This window comes from Jaculus jaculus, chromosome 12 (assembly GCF_020740685.1).
Source record: "Jaculus jaculus isolate mJacJac1 chromosome 12, mJacJac1.mat.Y.cur, whole genome shotgun sequence".
Classification (NCBI taxonomy): Eukaryota; Metazoa; Chordata; class Mammalia; order Rodentia; family Dipodidae; genus Jaculus; species Jaculus jaculus.
In genome coordinates, this window is record NC_059113.1 from 24,113,226 (window position 1) to 24,135,943 (window position 22,718).

At 42.1% G+C, this 22,718-nt stretch overlaps 2 protein-coding genes across 13 annotated transcripts in view; one reads left to right on the forward strand and one right to left on the reverse strand.

Annotated features, from left to right (window-relative positions):
• The window catches only part of Rnf170 (ring finger protein 170), a 45,705-nt gene extending 24,309 nt beyond the window's left edge, over positions 1-21,396 (reverse strand). Inside the window, exons 1-4 of one of the 11 annotated variants that reach the window (XM_045131241.1) lie at positions 21,236-21,396; positions 20,186-20,413; positions 11,415-11,484; positions 2,125-2,200 (exon numbers count right to left, since the gene is read on the reverse strand). Coding sequence is in view for 9 of the 11 variants with exons in the window: in XM_045131232.1 (XP_044987167.1) it covers positions 2,125-2,200; positions 11,341-11,484; positions 20,298-20,413; positions 20,831-20,908 (414 nt within the window). In the remaining 2 variants the exon portion in view is untranslated. Of the gene's footprint in view, positions 1-2,124; positions 2,201-11,340; positions 11,485-20,185; positions 20,414-20,830; positions 21,037-21,060; positions 21,150-21,235 lie in introns of those variants that run through there. The other 10 variants (XM_045131235.1, XM_045131233.1, XM_045131238.1 and 7 more) reach the window with 10 other exon arrangements.
• A 233-nt stretch (positions 21,397-21,629) lies between these two features.
• The window catches only part of Hook3 (hook microtubule tethering protein 3), a 103,298-nt gene continuing 102,209 nt past the window's right edge, over positions 21,630-22,718 (forward strand). For both annotated transcript variants that reach the window (XM_045131223.1, XM_045131224.1), the window contains exon 1: positions 21,630-21,858. In XM_045131223.1, coding sequence (XP_044987158.1) covers positions 21,802-21,858 — 57 coding nt within the window. In that variant the 5' untranslated portion in view covers positions 21,630-21,801. The remainder of the gene's footprint in view (positions 21,859-22,718) is intronic.

The window sequence follows — 22,718 nt, forward strand, 5'->3', positions numbered from 1 at the left end:
CACATGCATCTGGAGCTTGTTTGCAGTGACAGGAGGCCCTGGCACATCCATACCCACTCTTTCTACCTCTGTCTCTCTCTCAAATAAATAAATAAATAAATATTTAAAAATCACTTTATAAATCATAAAACATCCAACCCAGGAATTATTAATAATAATAGTTCTAGGCTGGGTATGGTACTGCAAGCCTTTAATCCCAGCATTCGGGAAGGAGAGGTAGGAAGATCACTGTGAGTTCAAGGCCACCCTGAGACTCCATGGTGAATTACAGGTCAGCCTGGGCTAGAATGAAACCCTACCTTGAAAAAAACAAAAAAGGAAAAAAAAAAAAAAAAGAATTGTTCTAAAAGAAAGTACTACTAATAAGCTATTTTTGCATTACTGAGTTTAAGTTCCATGAAGACAGAGGTTTTTTTTTTGTTGTTTGTTTGTTTTGTTTTTTGTTTTTCAAGAGTCTCACTCTAGCCCAGGCTGACCGAGAATTCACTCTGGATTCTCAGGGTGGCCTCTAACTCATAGCAATCCTCCTACCTTTGCCTCTCAAGTGCTGGGATTAAAGTCGTGCACCAACACGCCCAGCTCAGAATTAATAAAGTAGTATTTTTATGAGAAAGAAGAGTGGGAATGAGCATGTCAGGGCCTCTTGCCACTGCAAATGAATTTGAGATGCATGTGCTACACTGTAAGTCTGGCTTTACATAGGTACTGGAGAATCAAAGTGGGGCCAGCAGGCTTGCCTTGAGCAAGTGCCTTTTAACTACTGAGCCATCTCCGCAGCCCAGGACAGGAATTATTGCCTTTGAGTTCACAACTGATTTCTAATGTGTAGATCAATGCCTAGCATAAGGTGGAAGTTCAAAAACATATTTGACAAAAACAAAATTCATATAACCTTCACTGGAACTAAAGTCTGAGTAGGAGAAAAGCTTTTTATCTTGTGGTGCTGGGGGAAAGCAATTTTTTGTTAATTTTAAATTTTATTTATTTGACTGTATGTGTGTGCACATGTATGACCATTCCAGGAGTTCTCGCCACTGCAAACTAATGACTAGCTTTCCATCAGTGGCTAGAGAACTGAAACCATGGCCTACAGGACTAGTAAGCAAGTACCTTTAACTGCTGAACTATCTCCCAGCCCAGTGTGTATGGTTTTTTGTTTTGTTGCTGTGGTTTTAAATATTTCATTTGCACCAAGGCCTCCAGCCCCTGCAAATGAACTCCAGATGCATGTGTCATTTTGTGCATCTGGCTTTACATAGGTATTGAGGAATTGAAACCAGATCATTAGGCTTTGTGGGCAAGCACCTTAGCCACTGAATCATCTCTCCATCCCAGTGTGTATGTTTTTTAAAAGTAGGTTTTCCACTTCATTTTGGCTCAGAGCAATTGCAGAAATTAATTCCTACATAAGCAAAAAAAAAAAAAAAAAAAAAGTGAAAACTACTCTCTTTTAAAGCAGATTGATACACTCATGCATGCAAGCTGGGTGTGGTGGCACACGCCTTTAATACCAGCACTTAGGAGGCTGAAGTAAGAGGATTACCATGAGACTACATAGTGAATTCAAGGTCAGCCTGGGCTCGAGTGAAACCCTACTTCAAAAAACAAAAACAAAAAATCATGCATGCATCCAAGCAACTTGCTGCTGGGTTTGGTGGCTCACACCTACAGCCCCACAAAATAAAGGTAGGAGGCTCATGGGTTCAAGGTCATCTTTACTACACAGCAAATATGAGGCCAACAGGTAACACATGAGACTCTATCTCAAAAAAATAAAAAAAGTCCAAGGAATTTTTTTTTTTTCTTTTTGTGGTTTTTTTGAGGTAGGGTCTCACTCGAGCCCAGGCTGACCTGGAATTCACTACATAATCTCAGGGTGGCCTCCTTGAACTCAAGGCAATCCTCCTACCTCTGCCTCCCAGTGCTAGCATTAAAAGCGTGCGCCACCATGCCCAGCTGTAACTAATTTTCTTAATATGAATATGATATTATATGGTATAATTTGTAATCTACAGAACAATTTAAGGTAGTTTGAAGCAAGAAAGAAGCCCATGTTTCTTAAAGGTAATTTACTAATATTTCATCACCACTTCATGCACAAGAGATTTACAAAGTACACATTACCTGCTCTGTTTGAAGTTGTTCTCGAAGCACCCTGACTAGCTCTTGGTTTTCTGGATGAATGTTCTGCTGTACATTTCTGTTGAAAAGAATACAATAAAACTTAAGTATTATTAGAACAACCGATCTGCTTTGCTAGTCTAATTTCTGACTGAGAACCACTGGTAGCTTAGTCAAAATGTAGCTGATGATATACACCTGCATTCTAGTTTCAGGACTGTGTCTCCCAGACTACTCTGTGGTAACTTCTTCCACATTGTAAGCTAATAAGCACTATAAAGAATAATTAAGTTGGGCATGGTGGCACACGCCTTTAATCCTAGCACTTGGGAGGCAGAGGTAGGAGGATCGCCATGAGTTCGAGGCCACCCTGAGACTACGTAGTGCATTCCAGGTCAGCCTGAGCTCAAAAACCAAAAAAAAAACAAAAAACAAACAAAAAAAAAAACAGAATAATTAAAACATTTTCATGAAATTCCTTTGAAATAAGCAGTTATGAGCTGGGGAGACAGTTCTGCAGTTAAAGGCACTTGCTTTTAAAGCCTGCAGCCTGGATTTGATGCCCCAGTACCTACATAAAGCCAGATACAGAAAGTTATGCATCAGTCTAGAGTTTGTTTGAGGGTTCCTGGTGTGTCCACTTTCTCACTTATCTCTCTAGTAAGTAAAAATATACAAGGTTTCTTTTAAAAGTAAAATAAATAAAATAGGCAATTATATAGTTCTACATATTATTATACATGTAAATAGTTTTCCAAATCAATTTAGGTCTTTCTCCTAACTTTTAGGTTTCAGGGAAAGGAACAAAGCAGAAACTAAAAGTAAATAATGCAGAAAAGCTAATACTGAACAAAAAGCCAATCCTAACAAACACAATAGAGAATCTTGAAATAAAGCTTACCTGAATTTACCCAAAAATATTAAACAATATTGTAAGTCAATATTATCTCCCGTAATCTCAGAATTCAGGAGGCTGAGGCAAGAGGTTCACTATGAGTTCCAGGATAGCCTATACTATAGAGGGAGCCTAGGTTTTACAAAAACAAAACAAAACAAAAAAATAAATAAATAAATAAAAGCTTTTGCATTCTGGGTGGTCCATATCCAACAGAAATAACTCAAAAAATTTGAACTTTAGAAAAAAGTTGAAAAATGTATCTATTAGTTAAATGAAGACATAGGGCAATCTACAGTCAAACATCTAAATATAAGACATTTACCATAAATTTAACAGATTGTCTTGAACTGTTGAAGCCCCTTAAGTATTAGTGACTTCTTTTTTTCCTTTTGTTAATCTCCCCAAGACAGGGTCTTTCTGGCGCCTGTGGAAAGGGCTCAAAAGTTGAAGGTGCTTGCTTGCCACTAGGTTCAACTTCCCCAACCACCCATATAAAGCTGGACAGGCATTTGATTGCAGTGGCAAAAGAGCCTGGCACATGTGTGAGTGGGCATGAGAATATGCACACATGCACACACATGTGAAAATAAATAAAGACAGGGTCTTGCTATATGTAGTCCCCAAGCTGACCTCAAAGTCATAATATTCTTGCCTCAACTCCTGAGTGCTGAGATATAGGAGTATGACGCCACACCCAGCGTGGCGGACTCTATGTTAAAATAAGTTATAGTCTGAGCTGGGTATATGGTTCACATCTATTATCCCAGCACCACAAAGAGGAAAAGCAGGATGATTGCCAGCATTCTATATAGTAAGTTGCAGTCCAGGACTACATTTTTGTTGTTGTGGTTGTAAAACAAAAACAAAAACAAAAACCCCAAAACTGAACAACCCAAAGAAAATAATAAGAGGTAGGATCACTGTGAGTTTGAGGCCAGCTAAGACTACACAGTAAATTCCAGGTCAGCCTGGGCTAGAGTGAGACTCTACCTCAAAAAAAAAACAAAACAGAGGTGGAGACGATGGCTTAGTGGTTAAGGTGTTTTCCTGCAAAGCCAAAGGATCCTGGTTTGATTCTCCAGGACCCATGTAAGCCGAATGCACAAGGAGGGGCATGCATCTGGAGTTTGTTTCCAGTGGCTGGAGGCCGTGGCATGGCCCCCACCCTCCCTCTTTCTCTCTCTCAAATAAATAAATAAAATATTTTTAAAAACAAAAAAAAAGTTACATTCTTTTGGCTGCATCAGTGACCTAGGAAAGAAAGCTATTTACAGAATAATCCCTCAGTACAGGGACCATCTATTTTACATGCCAGTGACTATATAATTAAACATATCTTCATTCTTTGAGAGGAGAAAAACATACTTTTTTACTGGAAAAAAATATATGACTTTCTAGAGTACAGACATGAGTGAACTATGTGCCTGAGATGCCTTTCATGTGATTTCTTTCCATATAAGAGAACATATAAGAGTTAATGTTTTAAGGCTGGAGAGATGGCTTAAGAGGTTAAGACATATGCCTGTAAAGCCAAAGGATCCCAGTTTGATTCTCCAGGACCCACAAAAGCGAGATGCATAAAGGGGTGCATGTGTCTGGAGTTCGTTAGCTGTGGCTGAAGGCCCTGACACACCCACTCTCTTTCTCTCTCTCTCTCCTTCTTCTTCCTCCTCCTCCTCCTCCTTCTCCTCTTCTTCTTCTTCTTTCTCTCTCATAAATAAATAAAATATAATAAAAAGAATTAATGTTTTAGAATATCTTCTACTTATTTGTGAGAAAAGAGAGAGCAAGCTACACTGTGAGCATGCCACAGCCTTCTCAAATGAACACCAGACACACTGAGACACTTTTGTGTCTCTGGCTTTACATGGGACCTGGAGAATTGAACCCAGGCTGGCAGGCTTTGCAAGCAAGCTCCTTTAATTGATGAGCCACCTACCCAGCCCAAATGTGTATGAATTCTTAAATCTAGTAGTAGAGTATTTGAAACGTCACAATATAGCCAAAGGATATGAACAAATAGCCCAACCTAATACTGCCTGGAGATAAAAATAACTAAATGCTAAAAATACAGAACCAATATTAGAAAACAATGGGATAGTTAACCCAGTCTGAAAACCAAACTAGAAAACCTGGAACACAATCCATGTCAGCTAGGAGAGTATGAGAGAGCACTTGACCCAAGCAGCTCACAAGGCTCTGCTAAGGAAATGTGGCCCTAACAAAGCTGAAGTTCACCTGCTCTGACTGTTTACCAACAACTCAAGGACCTTCTTCTTTTTTTCCTGAAAACTGAAAACCAAAACTAAAAACAAAAAAACAAAACTGTGAAGTTGTAGACAGCTCTGGAAAGGAGCCAGCAGCCTCTAGCATGAGGGAAGAAATGACATGCACCTGGGAGAGGAAAAAGAGTGAGTTGGCAAATGTACATGGCACTCTGGTACGTCAGCCACAGTAGCTGTGTTGACACCTGAAGGAATAAAAACAAGCTAGTTTCAACTCTGTAACAATGCTTAGGTAAAAGAAGACACAAAAAAATTGGAAAGAACTTGGGCTAATATACTGGAAAAAAGAAATACTGCTAAGATGAAACTATTATCCAAAGTGACTCAATGCAGTCTCTATCAAAATTCCATTAGCATATTCTGCAGCAACAGAAAAGCTAACTTAAAATTCTTATGGAGGGGCTGGAGAGATGGCTTAGCGGTTAAGCGCTTGCTTGTGAGGCCTAAGGACCCTGGTTCGAGGCTTGATTCCCCAGGACCCACATTAGCCAGATGCACAAGGGGGCACATGCGTCTGGAGTTCATTTGTAGTGGCTGGAGGCCCTGACGCGCCCATTCTCTCTCTATCTGCCTCTTTCTCTCTCTCTCTCAAATAAATAAAAATGAACAAAAAAATTAAAAAAAATTCTTATAGAGGGCTAGAGAGATGGCTTAGCTGTTAAGACGCTTGTCTGTGAAGCCTAAGGACCTATGTTCAACTCTCCAGGTTCCACATAAGCAGACACACAAGGTGACGCAAGCACGAAAGGCCGCGAATGCACACACATCTGGAGTTCAATTGCAGTGGTTGTAAGCCCTGGTGCACCAATTCCCTCTTGCTCTCAATCTCCTGCATAAAAAAAAAAGCCTGTCTATGGAGCTTGCCTCAAAAAAAAAAATTCACATGGAATATCAAGGAACATTAAACAATCATAACAGCCATTTGTTAGTTTAATTTTTTTTTTTTTCAAGACAGAGTCTCATGTAGCCCAGACTGGACTTCAACTAACCATATAACAGACCTGAAATCCCTGATTCTCCTGCTTCCATCTCCTGAATGCTGGGATTACAGATGTGTGCAACTATACTCAGTTTACAGAGTGCTGGGGATCCGATCCATGGTTTGGTGCATGTTAGGCAAACATCCTACCAACTTGAGCTACATCCTTAACCCCAAAACAATCTTTTTGTTTTGTTCTTGCTGCAAGAGGATTAAACAGGGCCTCGTGTATGCCAGTGTCCTGCACTAAGCTATACCCACAGCCTTTGCATTCCATCTCTAGCACCACATAAACTGAGTGTGGAGGTGCATGTTCATAATGCCAGCACTTGGAAGGTGCAGTCAGAACCAGCAGAAGTTAAAGGTCATCCTCAGCTGTGTGACTAGTTTGAGGCTATCCATAAGTATTCTGTTTTCCTGACCTACTTCCTTTCCAGGGCTGAGTACAGCTCCACTCTATGTGTAAACTATCCTTTGCTTATCCACGCACCTTTTGAGGGACACTTGGGTTGCTTCCAGTGTCTTAGCTGTCACTAAGACTGCTATGAACATGGGTATGTAAACAATGCTGAGTCTGCTTTTTTAAAAATTACTTTGGGAATATGGCCAGAAGTGGAACAGCTAATCATATGGTTATTCTATTTTTGAGGTTTTGAGAAGCTGCTACACTATGTTTCATTATATTGTACTATTTCACTTTCCCATCAGCAGTACACAAGTGTTCTTATTTCTCCCCATCATCATTAACATTATTTGTGTGGGTTTTTTTTTTTTTTTTTTTTTTTTTTGAGGTAGGCTCTCACAGTAGACCAGGCTGACATGGAAATCACTCTGTAGTCCCAGGATAGCCCTGAACTTACCTCCTACCTCTGCCTCCCAAGTGCTGAGATTAAAGACATGTGCCATCATGCCCTGCTCTTGTTTTGTATATTTTTAATGGTAGCCATCCTATGGACATGAGGTAGTATCTCACTGTATTTTGTTTATTTTGAGACATGTAACCAAGACTAGCCTCAAACTTGCTATGTAACAGATGACCTTTAGATTCTGATCCTCCTGCTTCCCACATTCCAAGTGCTATGATTAGAAGTCTGCATCACCACAGTTTATGTGATTCAGGACTAGTTGCATGTTAGGCAAACACTCTACCAACTGAACTACAGTGTCAACCTTCATTGTGGTTCTGATTTAGCATCTCCCTAATAATTACTAATGATGAATATCCTTAGATGTACTTACTGGGTATGTGTTCTTTGGAGAAAGGTCAATTCAAATCTTTCATTTATTTTTACTTTTTCTTTTCTTTTCACACAGGGTCTCACTTTGTATGCCACATTGGCCTAGGACTCAGTTGGCAGCTCCAGGTAGCAGCTGAGAATTCACTATGTAGCTCAGAATGGCCTCAAATTTATGACAATCCTCCTGTCTCAGCCTTTCAAGTATTGGGAATACAGGTATAAGCTGCCACATTCAATTCTTTATGAATTAGGTTATCTTTTGATTATTGAATAATTTATGCTTTGTATATCCCAAACACAACTACCTTAACAGATACAAGATTTATAAATATTTTTCCAATCTGAAAAGTATCTTTTTATTTTTTTAATGCAAACTTTTTAGGGTACCTCAGGTTCTTATCATATGAGTATAAAAAATTAAAATCCATAGACAGAGGATAAGGTTTAGAGAGACTTTATTAGATTAAGAGGAAAAAGTACAGAGAGGCCCTGCCATGTGGAGGACAGGAGGGGGTAGAAAGCCCATGTGGGAATAAGGGGGGGGTCTCCCCTCATCTCAGCCCAGCAGGGCCAAGACAAGGGAAGCTTACCAGAACCTGGAAGTTCAGGAGTCAAGAGAGCAGCCAATCTTTTCATGTTTTCACTTGGGACACAGTCTCAGTAAGTTACTCAGGCTATCCTTGAACTCACTCTGTACCCAGGCCAGGACTTGAGCTTTTCAATCCTCCTGCCTCAGCCTGTAACTGGAAATAAAGGCCTGAGCCACTCAGCCCAACATGGATTATTGTTTTGGAGATACAAAGTGCTGAGAACCCCCTGGCTCTATCACATCATAGCAGATGAACAGCAGGGCTACATGAAGAAACATGACAAGACAGGAAGCCCAAAACTGGAGAGGAGCTAGGCTTGCTCTTTCATTACTATTAACTCAAAACTAACTGGGGATCTCACCAAAACCATGTTAATCTCTTCCAAGGGTAGCGGTCCTTGATGACTTATGCAGCTCCTACTTGCCATCACTTCTGAAAGGTTCCATACCATCTCTAAACCATCACAGTAAAACTTAGACTTTTAACTCATGAACCTTCTACAGAATAACTCCAACAAAACCATGGTATTATAGCTTTAGCGCCGATTTAAATTTATGACCTAGTTTGAGTTAATGTATATGTATGAATAATTTTTTTTTTTTTGAGGTAGGGTTTCACTCTAGTCCAGGCTGACCTGGAATTCACTATGTAATCTCAGGGTGGCCTCAAACTCATGGCAATCCTCCTATCTCTACCTCCCAAGTGCTGGGATTAAAGGTGTGTACCACCAAGCCCAGCTAATTTCATTTTTTAAAATTTTTATTTATTTATTTGAGAGCAACAGAGAGAGAGAGAGAGAGAGAGAGAGAGAGAGAGAGAGAGAGAATGGGCACGCCAGGGCCTCCAGCCACTGAAAACAAACTCCAGACACATGTGCCCCCTTGTGCATCTGGCTAACGTGGGTCCTGGGGAATCGAGCCTCGAACCAGAGTCCTCAGGCTTCACAGGCAAGTGCTTAACCTCTAAGCAATCTCTCCAGCCCTAATTTCATTTTTTGATGTGGCTAGCTACCCAGTTGTCTCAGCATTATTTGTTGAATCTTTCCTCACTAGATGGTGCTGGCACCTTTGTCAAAGATCAGTTAGAGCCAGGCATGGTGGCACACGCCTTTAATCCTAGCAACTGGGAGGCAGAGGTAGGAGGATCACTGAGAGTTCAAGGTCACCCTGAGACTACATAGTGAATTCCAGGTCATCCTGGGCTGGAGAAAGACCCTACCTCGAAAAACAAAACAAAAGAAAAAGAAAAAAAGATCAGCTGGGCTAGGTGTGATGAAACACACCTTTAATTCTAGCACTTGGGAGGCAGAGGTAGAAGAATCGCTGAGTTCCAGGTCAGCCTTGGCTAGAGTGAGACCCTACCTCAAAAAAAAAAAAAAAAAAAGAAAGAAAGAAAGAAAGGAAGGAAGGAAGGAAGGAAGGAAGGAAGGGAAAAAGAAAAAGGTCAAATGGCTAGAGATATATGCGTTGACCATCTCTGAATCTTAATCCTTCTATACCAGCAACATTACCTACTCTAACAACAAACATTTTAGTAAGTATTCATCTTACATTTTCTTCACCACAGTTATGATTCAAAATGAACAGAACATGCTCAAGAGCAGAGTTTTATACTACTGAACAATGTTCTACTTGGTTTATATGAAAATGATGGTCAGTATTCCCAAGAACAACCTGCCAACCAGTTATAAATTTACTTAAATCTGCGATCCTGTAACTATTGCCTCTCCACATGTGTAAACTATGGAGAATCACACCACAAACTACTCTACTGAGCTAGTTGTGGTAGTAAATGCTTCAATCCCAGCACTTGGGAGGTATATGCAGGAAGATCACCTCAAGTCTGAAATAAATCTGGTCTACAGAGTAAGTTCCAGTACAGCCTGAGCCACAGAATGAGACCTTGTTTACAAACATAAAAAACAAAATGAAATAAAATTGTCAAGTCCGCTACTGAAATAAAAATGTGTTATGCTGGACTGGAGAGATGGCTTAGTAGTTAAGGCATTTGTCTGCAAAGCCAAAGGACCCAGGTTTGATTCCCCAGGGCCCACGTAAGCCAGATGCACAAGGGGGCACACGCATCTGGAGTTTGTTTGCAGTAGCTGGAGCCCTGGAACACCCATTCTCTCTCTCTCTCTCTTTCTGTCAAATAAATTAAAAAAATATATTTTAAAAAGGAAAAAAAAGCCACTCATGGGGGTGAATGCCTTTAATCCCAACATTTGGAAGGCAAAGGCAGGAAGATCACCAAGAGTTCAAGGCTACCCTCGGACTACATAGTGAATTCCAGGTCAACCTGGGCTACAATGAGACCCTATCTTAAAAAGTCAAAAATAAATTAATAAAAACACTGATTTGTAATTTTTGGATTAAAATGTACAAAAATTTAGTCTAATATTGGCATATGGGTTTGAGGCCTTAAATAGTAATCCTGTTTCTTTAAGAAAATTAAGGTTACAATTAATTTAACCAATTAAATCTAAACTTAATTTCATTTATTCTAAGCAGTCCTTTTTGTTTTTTTCCCTCCATTTAAATAGTTTACATTACTATCTGCATTATTTACTAACTAGTGGATTCATTATAAAAATCACTACATTTTATGTTAGGATGTTTATGGAAAATTTAACTCTTTATCAAAATACAGATCATTTTTTGATTTTTTATTATTTGCATGTGTGTGTTTGAGTGTGGGTATGTGTATATGGATATGTGGGTGCACCAGGGCCTCTTGCTACTGCAAAAGAACACCAGACTCATGCTATTTTTTGTGTCCAGCTTATGTGAGTGGTTTAGAAATTGAAAAATAAGCTGGTAGGCTTTGCAAGCAAACACCTTTAATAGTTGAGCCAGCTACCCTGGAGAATAAAGTTAAATATTCTTTGGTAATTTGGGAAAAATGTGTTACATCCAGAGCTGAATAGAAAATAAAATACTTTAGAAGCCGGGCATGGTGGCACATGCCTTTAATCCCAGCACTCGGGAGACAGAGGTAAGAGGATCGCCGTGAGTTTGAGGGCACCCTGAGACTCCATAGTGAATTCCGGGTCAGCCTGAACTAGAGTGAGACCCTACCTTGAAAATCCCTAAATAAATAAATACATACATAAATAAAACAAAATACTTTAGTACATTTACACAATCACTGTGATTTAGTCTAATACTAAATAGCTATACCTAGGAATCTTTCGAAATGCAATCTTAATTCATTTATCCTTTAGTCTCACCTGAAAAGTGCATATATGAGGGTAGCAATCAAAGTGAAACTGACCACAACTGCCACAAGTACTTGGTCACTTACTCCTTCTATAACTGAATCATCATCCAGCTTCAAGTTTTGAACTTCACTGTGATATTTGGCCATTCCAGGTCTAAAATATGAAGAAACAAGATAGAAGTTATAAATAACACAGTGAAATGAAATATGCCACTAAAAGCAATATTAATAAAAGCAATATTAAGCATAGTTGACCTGTTTGTTTGTTTGGTTGGTTTTTCAAAGGTCTCACTCTAGCCCAGGCTGACCTGGAATTCACTATGGAGTCTCAGGGTGGCCTCAAACTCACAGCAATCCTCCTACCTCTGCCTCCCAAGTGTTGGGATTAAAGGCAAGCACCACCACACCTAACTAGTTGACTTTTATTATTATTTATTTTGGGTTTTTTTTTGAGGTAAGCTCTCACTCTGTAGTTCCAAACTGGCCTTGAACTGATGGTGATCCTCCTACCTCTGCCTCCTGAGTGCTGGGATTAAAGGTGTGTGCCACCACACCTGGCTATAGCTGACATGTAATTAATAATGACAGCATGCCTTTAACATAGGCAGCATTAGGTACAACTACATTGAAGATCCAGCTATTAACAAGTTCTTTAAAATTTGTCCCTAACACTATTTTGACAAGTACCAAATACTACTTCCTAGGGTACCTGCCTAAAATATATGAGATGAAGCATTGACTTGCCTCCCAAGCACAAAACTTGCACAGATCTGTCTTCCCAGCACTCAAAAGGCAGAAGCAAAAAGATCAGAAGCTCAATGTCATCTTCAGCTACATAGCAAGTTCAAGGTCAGCCTGGGCTACATGAGACCCCATCTCAAAAAAAAAATAATTACTTTCCTGGAGGAAAACAACTATTACATTTCACCACCTATTTATACATATACACACATTTTTGGTAGGTGACATATCTACAGACACATATATACATATACATATATATATTTATTTATTTATATACATATACACATACACACACACATGTACATGTATATATGTATGTGTGTGAGAGAGAAAGAATGAATGTGTGTTCCTGTATGAGTATGGGCAAATATGTGCTACCGACCACATGTCATTTTGAGGCAGGGTCTCTCTGCTTTCCTTTTTTTTTTTTGGTTTTTTGAGGTAGGGTCTCACTCTAACCCTGCTGACCTGGAATCACTATGGAGTCTCAGGATGGCCTCGACCTCATGGCAATCCTCCTACCTCTGCCTCCCAAGTGCTGGGATTAAAGGCATGCGCCACCACGCCCGGCTTCTGCTTTCCTTCTTGCCATCAGTGTGCTGGGAATCACAGCAGCTCACCACAGCTTCTGGCTTTTTATATGGAGTCAGGGGACCTGACTGTGCAAGCCTGAGTACCTAAACTTATTAAGCCATTTCCCCAGCCTTCATACATATATATATTTTTAAACAATATATTTTATAAAATTCTTTTCCTATTGAGGTGTAGTTCCTTTAAGGAAAAAGACATGCTTCTTGTTCAACTCCTCTTTTTTAACTCCTTATGTCCCCTAACAGACTCGCTTCTATTAAAGCTTGAAACTTAGATTGGGGGTGGGGGGTACAAATCCTGGAGTCCAGCCTAAAGGTATGTTTGTGGGTGGATCTGATTTCCAGCCTAAAGGTATGCAGAGTGCTTGAGCTCTGCCTGGGGTACCTCCTGTTCTGCTGCTGATTTTGCTCTTGCTTGTGGTGTGGTTGTGTCTCTGCTTGGATCTGTGAAAAGGGATGTGGTAGTTTGAATCGATGCCCTCCAAGAGACTCAGGTGTTATTAAAACCGAGTTACCAGCTTCTGCTGGCAGGCAGTCTCCTGGTTGGGAGGAGGAGAGTCATGTCACTGGGGAAAGATCTGAATTCCAGCTGAGGTATGTAGAGTGAACTCTACCTGGGTTCCCTGTTGTTTGGCTGCCAGTTTTTTGCACTTGTTGCTGGTGGTTTTTCTCTCTGCTTCGTCCACCATGATGGAACTTCACCTGGATCTGTAACCCTGAAATAAATCCCATTCCTCCCATGAACTGTGTCTGGTTTGAAGGCTCATCCCAGCAGCATGAGCATGACAACAGAAACTGGTACCAGGATTGGGGTGTTGCTGCACAATGCTGCCCATGTGGATTTTGGTCTTTTGGAATTTTGTGCTAGAGGAATGAGACAGAATTTGGTACTTGCAACTGATGATGCCTTCCACAGCAGTAAGCCAAGTTTTATGGACTATTCTGGTAAGAGTTTCAAAATGGTAACTGCAGAGAGAATTGTATTTGGAGGCTTTGCTTATGAACTTTCAAAGGGGAAGAAAAGACTGCAGAGAACTTTTGTTGGACCTGAGCTACTGGTATAAGGGCTGGCTGCTTTGTGCTGCCCATTCCCAGAGAGTTTGATCAAGGTTAAATTTGTAATGGATTGATGTGCTTGGCTAAAGATAGAGAACTCAGAAATTTAAGAGCTAAAGTTGGAAAACTTCATACAAATTAAAGGTTACTGTCACAGACACTGGTTTTAGGTTACAGAAGCTGCTATTGTCAAACATATTAGCAATCTTAAGGAAGATGAACCAAGTACTTTACATTGAAACAATGGAAAGGATGCCTGAGGAAAGACTGAATGGTACAAACCCAAACTCTCTCAAAAGGAGATGATTGAAAGGAAGGAACCTGCTCTTTGAGGTCATGATCTATTTAGTCCTTGAATTAACAGAATGGCTGTGTCCTGAACACCTGGTATTGGTTTCAGGAAGCATGAAAAATGCATGGAATGGATTATGAAGTGCACACAGTTTGAAGAGCCATTGCTGAGATGTGGCATGTAAGAAAGCGCGAGATGACCATGACAAAGAGACCAAGGAATCCAATAGAAAATGGACCGTGTTTTGCACAGAGATTTGTTTTGGATATACCAGGACTTTGCAAGGGCTACCATAGAGTGCTGTTGGTCAGGAATGGACATTTTCTCTGGCTACTCAGCCCAGCTGGAGGGGTAAAACTGGAAAATTCGAGACTGTCAGTCACTGATTATACATATCAGACTTGAATTGCAGATGTTTGATATTTGCCTAATGGTTGTTGAGGGTTGCATTGATCCAGTCTCTCCTTGTTATGCCTTATAGCAATGGAAGTGTTTATTCTGTACTATTATATGTTGAAAGTATATAACTTGCTTTGATTTTACAGGGCCCATAGTTAAGACGCATTGTTAAATCTCAGATGAGACTTGGGACTTTGGAACACTCTTAAAGTTTGTAAAGACTATGGTGACCTTTGAAGTTAGGCTACATACAATAAGCCATGTGAGATGTTCATGAATCTATAGGAACCCAGAGGCAAAATGTGGTAGTTTGAACCTCTATCCCCCAATAGACTCAGGTGTTGAGATTGCAGCTTCTGCCTCTAGCAAGCAGACACCTGCTAGGGAGGACAGAGACAGGTCACTGAGGTCAGATCTGAATTCCAGCCTAAGGTATGCAGAGTGAGCTGGACCTGGGTCCCTGCTGTATGGTTGCCAGTTTTTTGCTCTTGCTTATGGTGCTGGTGGTTTTACTCTCTGCATGGATCTGCGAGAGGGAGCCAGCTTCTTGCGCCATTACAGAACTTTCCCCTGGATCTGCATGCTGGAAATAAATCCCATTACTTCCATAAACTGTGTCTGATTTGGAGGTTCATCCCAGCAGCATGGAGCTGACTACAACAGGGGGCAGATTTTTCTGCCATCAGTGGAACTCCCCCTGGATCTGTAAGCTTCACATAAATCCCTTCCTCCTATAAACTGTGTCTGCTTTGGAAGATCATCCCAGCACTGTGGAGCTGACTCCAATACTACTGAGTACCAAATAAAGTCTCCAAATACATCATATCCTTACACATCAGAGCACTGTCTTGTGATTTTACCATGTATGGACAGGAAAGGAAATAGAGTAGTCATCTATAAATATTCCATAATTACCTAGCATATGCTCTGTATGCAGGAAGACCAAATAAGTATTTATTTCAATAAAAGAAATACATTATACTTATGATATTACTTAAAAACTAATCTAGGCAACAGAACTGGGACTATTTGAATTAATGAAAATTTGAGAGCATAAAAAGCACTATTTAACCTTACCTGAAAACTAAACTCAGCTTAAGGTTCAACATTCCTTAAACTGTCTGAAATATGTACTTACTGTAAGGCTGTGGTGTTTTTTTTTTTTTTTTTTTTTTTTTTTTTTTGCAGAGAAACAGGGAGGAATAGAGAAAGAGAGAGAGAAAATGGGCACGCCAGGGCCTCCAGCCACTGCAGACAAATCCCAGATGCATGCGCCTCCTTGTGCATCTGGCTAACTTGGGTCCTAGGGAAATGAACCTGGGTGCTTTGGCTTTGCAGGCAAACACCTTAACTGCTAAGCCATCCATCAAGCCCGAGGCTGTGTTTTTACTTAAAAAATAAAATAAAATCTTTTACTTATTTGGTATGTATGTGTACATGTGTGCAAGTATATGCACAGCATGTGTGTGTGGAAGGTGAAGGACAATTCTTGGTCTCTCACTATTCACCACTCAATTTGCGAGTTTCTAGGAAATTCTCCTGCCTTTACCTTCCTTCCTGCCATAAATGCACAGGGCTTAAAGAAACCTGTCACAGCTTCTGGCTTTTTAATACGGGGTCTGGGGATCCAAACTCAGGTACTCAGAGTTATGTAGCTAGCACTTTACCCACTGAGCCATCACCCTAGCCAAGACTGAATTTTTACCTAAGCAGTGGAGGGAAAGTACAAAACTCTCCTTCCTATATTATAGCAAAAAATAGTGGTACCCAATACTACAGTTATACGGGAGACAACCCACACTGGAGTCCAAATGTCACAGTTAACTCATATTTTCTTCAGATGATAAGATTATAGAGTCCAAAGCTTTATAAGATATCTAAAAGGAAATACCTGAAGAAAAATGTAACATATTATATTATAACTAAAATAAAGCTCTGTATTTATGTGACTTACTGTACTGTAAAGATTTGGGGGTGGGGGCTAGGGATGTGTCTCAGTTGGTATAGTTGCCTAACATGCAATACCTTGGTGGGGTGGTTGCATGCCAGGATTCCCAACCCTTGGAAATGGAGACAGAAAGAATCAGTTCATACTAGGTTACACAGAAAAGGAGATCAAGGCCAGCCTGAGAAACATAAGACTGTCTCCATCTCAAAAAAAAGAAAAAAGTTGTATTCCAAATCATCATTAATAAGGTCTCTCTTAAGAGAAAAATTTTGAATGTCAAAGGTAAACACCCTTGAAATGAATCTGAATTAGCTGCTAGCAAGTTACCTCTCCCAGAAGAAATCTAAGCAAACATGTACACCAAAGGCAAGTTTCATCAGCTTCACACAAAATGACAGCCTAATATACTAGGAACTTCTTAATGACAGTTCTCAAACGTCCATTATGAAAGTTCCCACAAGGAAACACAGAGACAGCTTCACCTACTTTCAGTATTTTCATTCAAAAGAACAGCCGAATGAAACTAGGGGGAAGTAAATGAAGAAAAATTTCAAAAAAAATCTCTGGGTAGTTGGGCATGATGGATTATACCTATAGTCTCACACTAGGGGAGTTGGAGATAAGAGGATTGCTGTGAGTTCAAGGCCAGCCTGGGTTACAGAGTGAGTTCTAGGTCAGTCTGAGCTAGAGCAAGACCCTGCCTCAGAACAACAACAAAAATCTAAGAGTGGGCAAAGGAGTCAAAAATTAACTAGAAAGAAGTCAGAAAGGGTATGGCATGTACACCTGTAATCCCAGGAGGAGGGTGAAAGCAGGAAGATCAAGAGCTCAAGGCTAGTTTTGACTACACAAGACCTTCTTCACTTTCGAAATAAGAGTAGAAAGGGCTGAAGAAATGGTTAAGCAATTAAGGTGCCTACCTGCAAAGCCTGACAACCCAGGTTTGATGCCCCAGTACCCATGTAAATCCAGATGCACAAAGTGACACAGGCATGTGGAGTTTGTTTGCAGCAGATGGAGGCCCTGGTGTGGCCATTCTCATTCTGTCTCTCTCCCTCCCTCCCTACCTCTCTCTCTCTCTGCTTGAAAATAAATTTTTTTAAAAAGAGAGAGTAAAGACAGTATTTGCATACTCCACCAGGGGCCAGATTAGGTCTCAATGCTCTTTCAATGCCATTCTTACCTACAATCTAGGCACTCAAGTGTTCTGAGGGGGCCTTCTCAGATCTAAGTATAGGACAAATGGAGGCTCTCTACAGATTAACTGTAGGGCAAGTCCATTGTTAAATGCTCTCGTACTTAAAAAAAAAAAAAGAATTGTGTCTTTGCGTGCATGCATGAATGGGCAGGTCAAGGCCTCTTGCTGCTTTAAATAAGAATTCCAGAAATGTGTGCCACTTTCTATGTCCAGGTTACATGGACGACTTGGGAACTGAACCTGGGCTGGCAGGCTTTGCCCTTAACTGCTAAACCATCTTCCCAACCCCCTCTCTTATTACTTTATGGACTTCTTTAATTCAGAAGCCACATCTGTTTCCTCACAAGATCTCATATTTTGTAAAGAGGAACCAATAAATGCTATTTAATTAAAACACTGAAACAAAGTTATTAAATATACAGAACATGGTATTTAGTCTTTCATGAGATCCTGGCAAATGTGAAGGTAAAAGTATCTCTGTTCTTAACTATTTTAAGTTTAAAAATCACCATAAATTTTGGAAAAGTGTGTTGTAACTGACAGAAGTCTAAGTAACTAGATTTGCCATTACTTCATTGACAAAGTCTTACTGAGCAGACACTTACTATACAGTAAACAAGCTTAAGTTTTGTACTCAGACAAATGTGTACTCATGAAAAGTCTCAATCTCAACTTCCCCATATGTAAAATGTATAAAATTAGGTTGAACCACATCAATCTGCCTCCTTTTTTGGGAGGAGCCAAAAGAAAGCCTAAGCCTTGCCTTGTGTAACTTCGAGCAATCATGAAGGCAAATCATTGAGTTTAACAATGTATAGTTCTAAGTAAACAGAAGATACAACTATCAATCATCAGACCTATGATAAAACTTGACCATGTCTTATAAACATCTCAAGCTTTCTTTAATCAAAGTGAAGCATTTATTCTCCAGGAAGACAAGACTAACATGGGAAGACTGCCTTACAGTGGAGCACCATCTTCTCCTGAATGTCACAGTAGCTATAGATGAGAACTAACCTTACCTAACCCAGAGTAAGGACTAAGTTAAGAAAATGTCAACTCACCACTCCTGGGTCCTTTTCTTAACCTTTCAGGGAAGTGGGTAAAGGAAAGGAGACCACAGAGAGAAAAACAAGAAGGGGAGGGGAGGGGAGGGGAGGAGGTAGAAAATTCTAGTATTTCCCGTAACAAAGGAAAACCTATACTTGAACTCATGCAGCAACTTGATGGGTCACATGGCTTCTGTAATTACATTCAAGGAGCTTTTAATGTAATTTCCTTCGTGGATGCTAATTAAAGCCACAAAATAAAACCTCAGTAACACTACAATATTATGCACAAAAGTATTGTAGACCAACAGCCAAGCTCAGGGAAGGATACTTTAAATCAAATGTGTCAAAGTCTCAAAAACTGCAGCTAGAGTCCCTCTAGCAAGGCTAGGTCTGTACAGCCAGAGACAAGTCAATGTAATATATACTTACTACTTACCTAACAAGTATATGTCATTGAGACATGGCAGGTCATCTACAGAAACCAGTCAGTATGGAATGTAGGAACTCAGGTTTGACAAACCATCACAGGCACTCACAGAAGAACCAAATGCGGAAGAAATTTGTAGTTATAATTTCTAAAGGTTTTCCTGCCCTAGTTATAAGAAGAATGTTTGCAAGAAAGACCACTAAAAGTGTTTCCCCCGTATCAACTGAGGTTCTCACAAAAAAGGAAAAAAAAAAAAGCCATATCTATGTTAAACATTCTAAAAGGCTGACTAATTGAAACTTCTGTGATTGTATAGAAATGGAATATTAGAAGTTGGGAACCAAATTATCTTGGGCTATCTTGGCTCCCTAAATAGCCATTTATTGCCAACCTCTGTTTTTGACCAAATTGCTTGCAACTATTAGGTAAATCCTTTTGGAATGTAAACAGACTCCTTTCCTTCTACAATCCAAAGGCTCAGAATGTAATCCAATTCATCTAACATCTGAGGTCTATAATAAAGACTTCCCCCATTTTTGCTATAACCAATCTACTGATGTTTCCAATTTATTTTAAAGGTATCTTGACTTACGATTTTGTTTGGCCTGTTACTATAAAAATTTCATGAAACTGTTGACATGTTGAAACACAGTATTTGGAGTAACCCGAACCTGTGTTCCTGGGCCATGGTTTGGCTTCAAACTAAACTCTTATTTCCTTTGAGGTAAGAGATATATTTTAGTATCAGCAGCCAAGACTTTTGTTTGGGTTTTAATATCTTTAGTTGTGTGTGTGTGTGTGTGTGTGTGTGTGTGTGTGTGTCCTCTTGCTGCTACAAAGGCACTCCAGACACGTACCACTTTTTCATCTGGTTTTACATGGGTGCTGAAGGGCCAGCGGACTTTGTAAGCAAGTACCTTTAACCTCTGAGCCATTTCTCCAGCCCCCAACTTGTTGTCTTGGTACTAAGTATTGAACCCGAAACTCAGGGCTTGACTCACGCTAACCAACCAATCTGCCACTGATCTACATCCTCAAGCCCAAGATTTTTTATATTCACACAACCACATGTGGTCTGTTAACTGATGCTCTGTAAGGTATTTTAAAATGCTGCCTGGGTGGTTCTAAGAGGCCAGTAAGAAAACTTACCTTTAAAGGGCCGGTGGATGAACTTCCAGCAACTACAAAGCAAAGATGTATCCTGGGAAGTTAGCAGCAGCACTCCAAATCAAAGTTCTCTTTATCTGGTGGCTACGCATACCTTATGAAGCCACAATTCTCCCAGGACTCCAAAGCACCTGTCTTGGAAGCTCCAGCACCTCTCTGCATTAAGGTCCCGGTACAAGGATGTTTAGCATTGTTCTGAGGAGCCCTAAACTGGAACAAAACGTCCATCAACAGTAAAATGGATATACACGGCTATACTCAGATACTGGAATACCACACAATGAAAATCATCTGAAAATAACCCCAAATTTATTTATCAATTGAAAACCACCAATCAACACAATATTGTCCCATTCATAGAAGTTCAAAATCAGGCAAACTATACTACATGCAAATATATGTGGCAAAGCTACAAGGAAAAGCAGTAAAAGGCTAGAAAGGGTTATTCAGGGTCTGGGCCAAGGAACTCCTGGGGAGTAGGCACTATGGTTTTTGTTGGTGTTTCACTAAATTAATTCCTTAAACTTGTATTTCATATGAACGTTTCAGCACGCTCAACATCGCTTTTAAAATCGTATCGGAAATCCTACAATGTCACTATAAAGGTAAAGCTGGGTAATGATGCACCTCAATGTGGCCAGCTCCCGACATGAGATGAAACAGGCCCTGAGAGCCGTGCGGTCCTGACTCATTCGTGAACTGCATCCACCCTCTCCCACTTCGTCCAGTGTCTGGAGTCAAGACTCCACGTGAACAGAGGGCGGACGGCCGACTCCCCTCGGTGGGGCCAAGCCCACCCAGAGCCACCACGACGCCGACCACGTCAGCCCTTCCCCCGTGGCCGGGCTCTTCCGTACCGGGTTCGGGGCGACTCTGGGGCTTAGCTCCGGCTTCCGGGAGAGAGGGTCCGCAGCCCCCGGCGGCAGGCCCGCCCGCGCGGGGCCCCGCCGCCGTCCGCACCCGCGGTGGGCCCGGGCTCGGGGAGGGGGGCGTGGCCTGCCATGCGCGCGCGGCCGGGGAGGGGTCGCGTACCTCTCCACCACGGAGGAACTACTCGCCAGTCCCCGCGACACAACAGAGATTATTTTCCGGGGACCGCCCCGCCACCCTCCCGGGAATCCACTAGCTGTCTCTTTTGTAATGTGGAGTGCGGCCTGAGCGCATGCGCAGCGCAGAGTTTCCGTGAGGGCGACTGACGGACTGGAGAGAGAACCAGGGGCCGCCGCAGGACCCGGCAGGGAGCGGGAACGCGCCTTGGCTAGCGCCGAGAGCGCGCCTGGCGTGGGGGGGGGCAGTAGGGGGCGGAGCTAGCGGGGTGAGCATGCGCAGTGGCGCCCGGTCGTGGCTGGCCCTCGCAGAGCTCGCCCAGGAGGGCGTGGGCGGGCGGGGACGAGCGCGCGGAGGGCGCGGGCACGAGCGGAGAAGGAGGGGCGCGGGGTGACTGTGCGGGAGCCACAGCGGAGTCCGGTCAGTGAGAGGAGGGCCGGCCGGAGGAGACAGTGGGCCGGTGCACCCACTGGGCCTCTGGACTCCACCCCGGGCCGAGCGGCGCCGTTTCTGGCAGGCTTGGGAGGCGCGTCTGAGACGCCGACGGGAAGATGTTCAACGTGGAGTCTGTGGAGCGGGTGGAGCTGTGCGAAAGCCTGCTCACTTGGGTACGTGAGGTCAGCCGGGGCGAGGGTAGGAAGATCCCCATCGAAAGATATTATTCGGGGCACCCCCGGGCTGGTCGAGGCGGCGATGGGGGGGAAGAGCGCCGAGGGCGACCTGCCGTCACATCCGGGGCCTGGACGGGCGGAGCGCGGACGCCGGTGCGGGGCCGCGTCTGCACCCGGCTCGGCCCCTGGGGTCAGGGGAGCGGCCGGGGTCGGGCAGGCCGGGCCCAGGGTACAATGGGAACCTGCCCGGCCTGAGAGGTTGGCTACCATCCGAGAGGAAACCTGCCCGGTGGGGACTAATGATGGGCTTCCAGGCGACACTGTAATTAGGACTGTTGGCAGCTGGTGATGCGCTGGCACTAGCTCGCCAGCCTTCCACGGACCCGAGCGTCGGTTCTTCGTGCACCCTGGGGACCCCTCGGTTACCTTTGTTGTCAGGTCCACCATAGAGCCCGTACAGGGAGGAAGCCCTGCCCACTGGAAAGAGAGTACTTTTGAAGGGAGGGTAGAGAAAACACCAGAAGAGTCACCCGGGCGCAGAGTATTTAAAATGCCAGATGCATTTGGACTGTTAGGGAATAAAAGTTTGGTTGGTATAAAAGGTGTCAAAGGTTAAAATTTTAAATTGGACGGTATATGGAGGATTTAGTAATGGAACGCAAGACATTTTTTTCTTTTATTTTCTTAATACTTTATTTATTTGAGAGAGAAAAAGGCAGATAGATAGAGAGGGAGAGAATGAACACGTCCAGAGACTTGCACTACTTCGTGCATCTGGCTCATCTGGGTGCTGGGGAATGGAACCTGGGTCCTTAGGCTTCACAGGCACCTTAACCGCTAAGCCATCTCTCCAGACG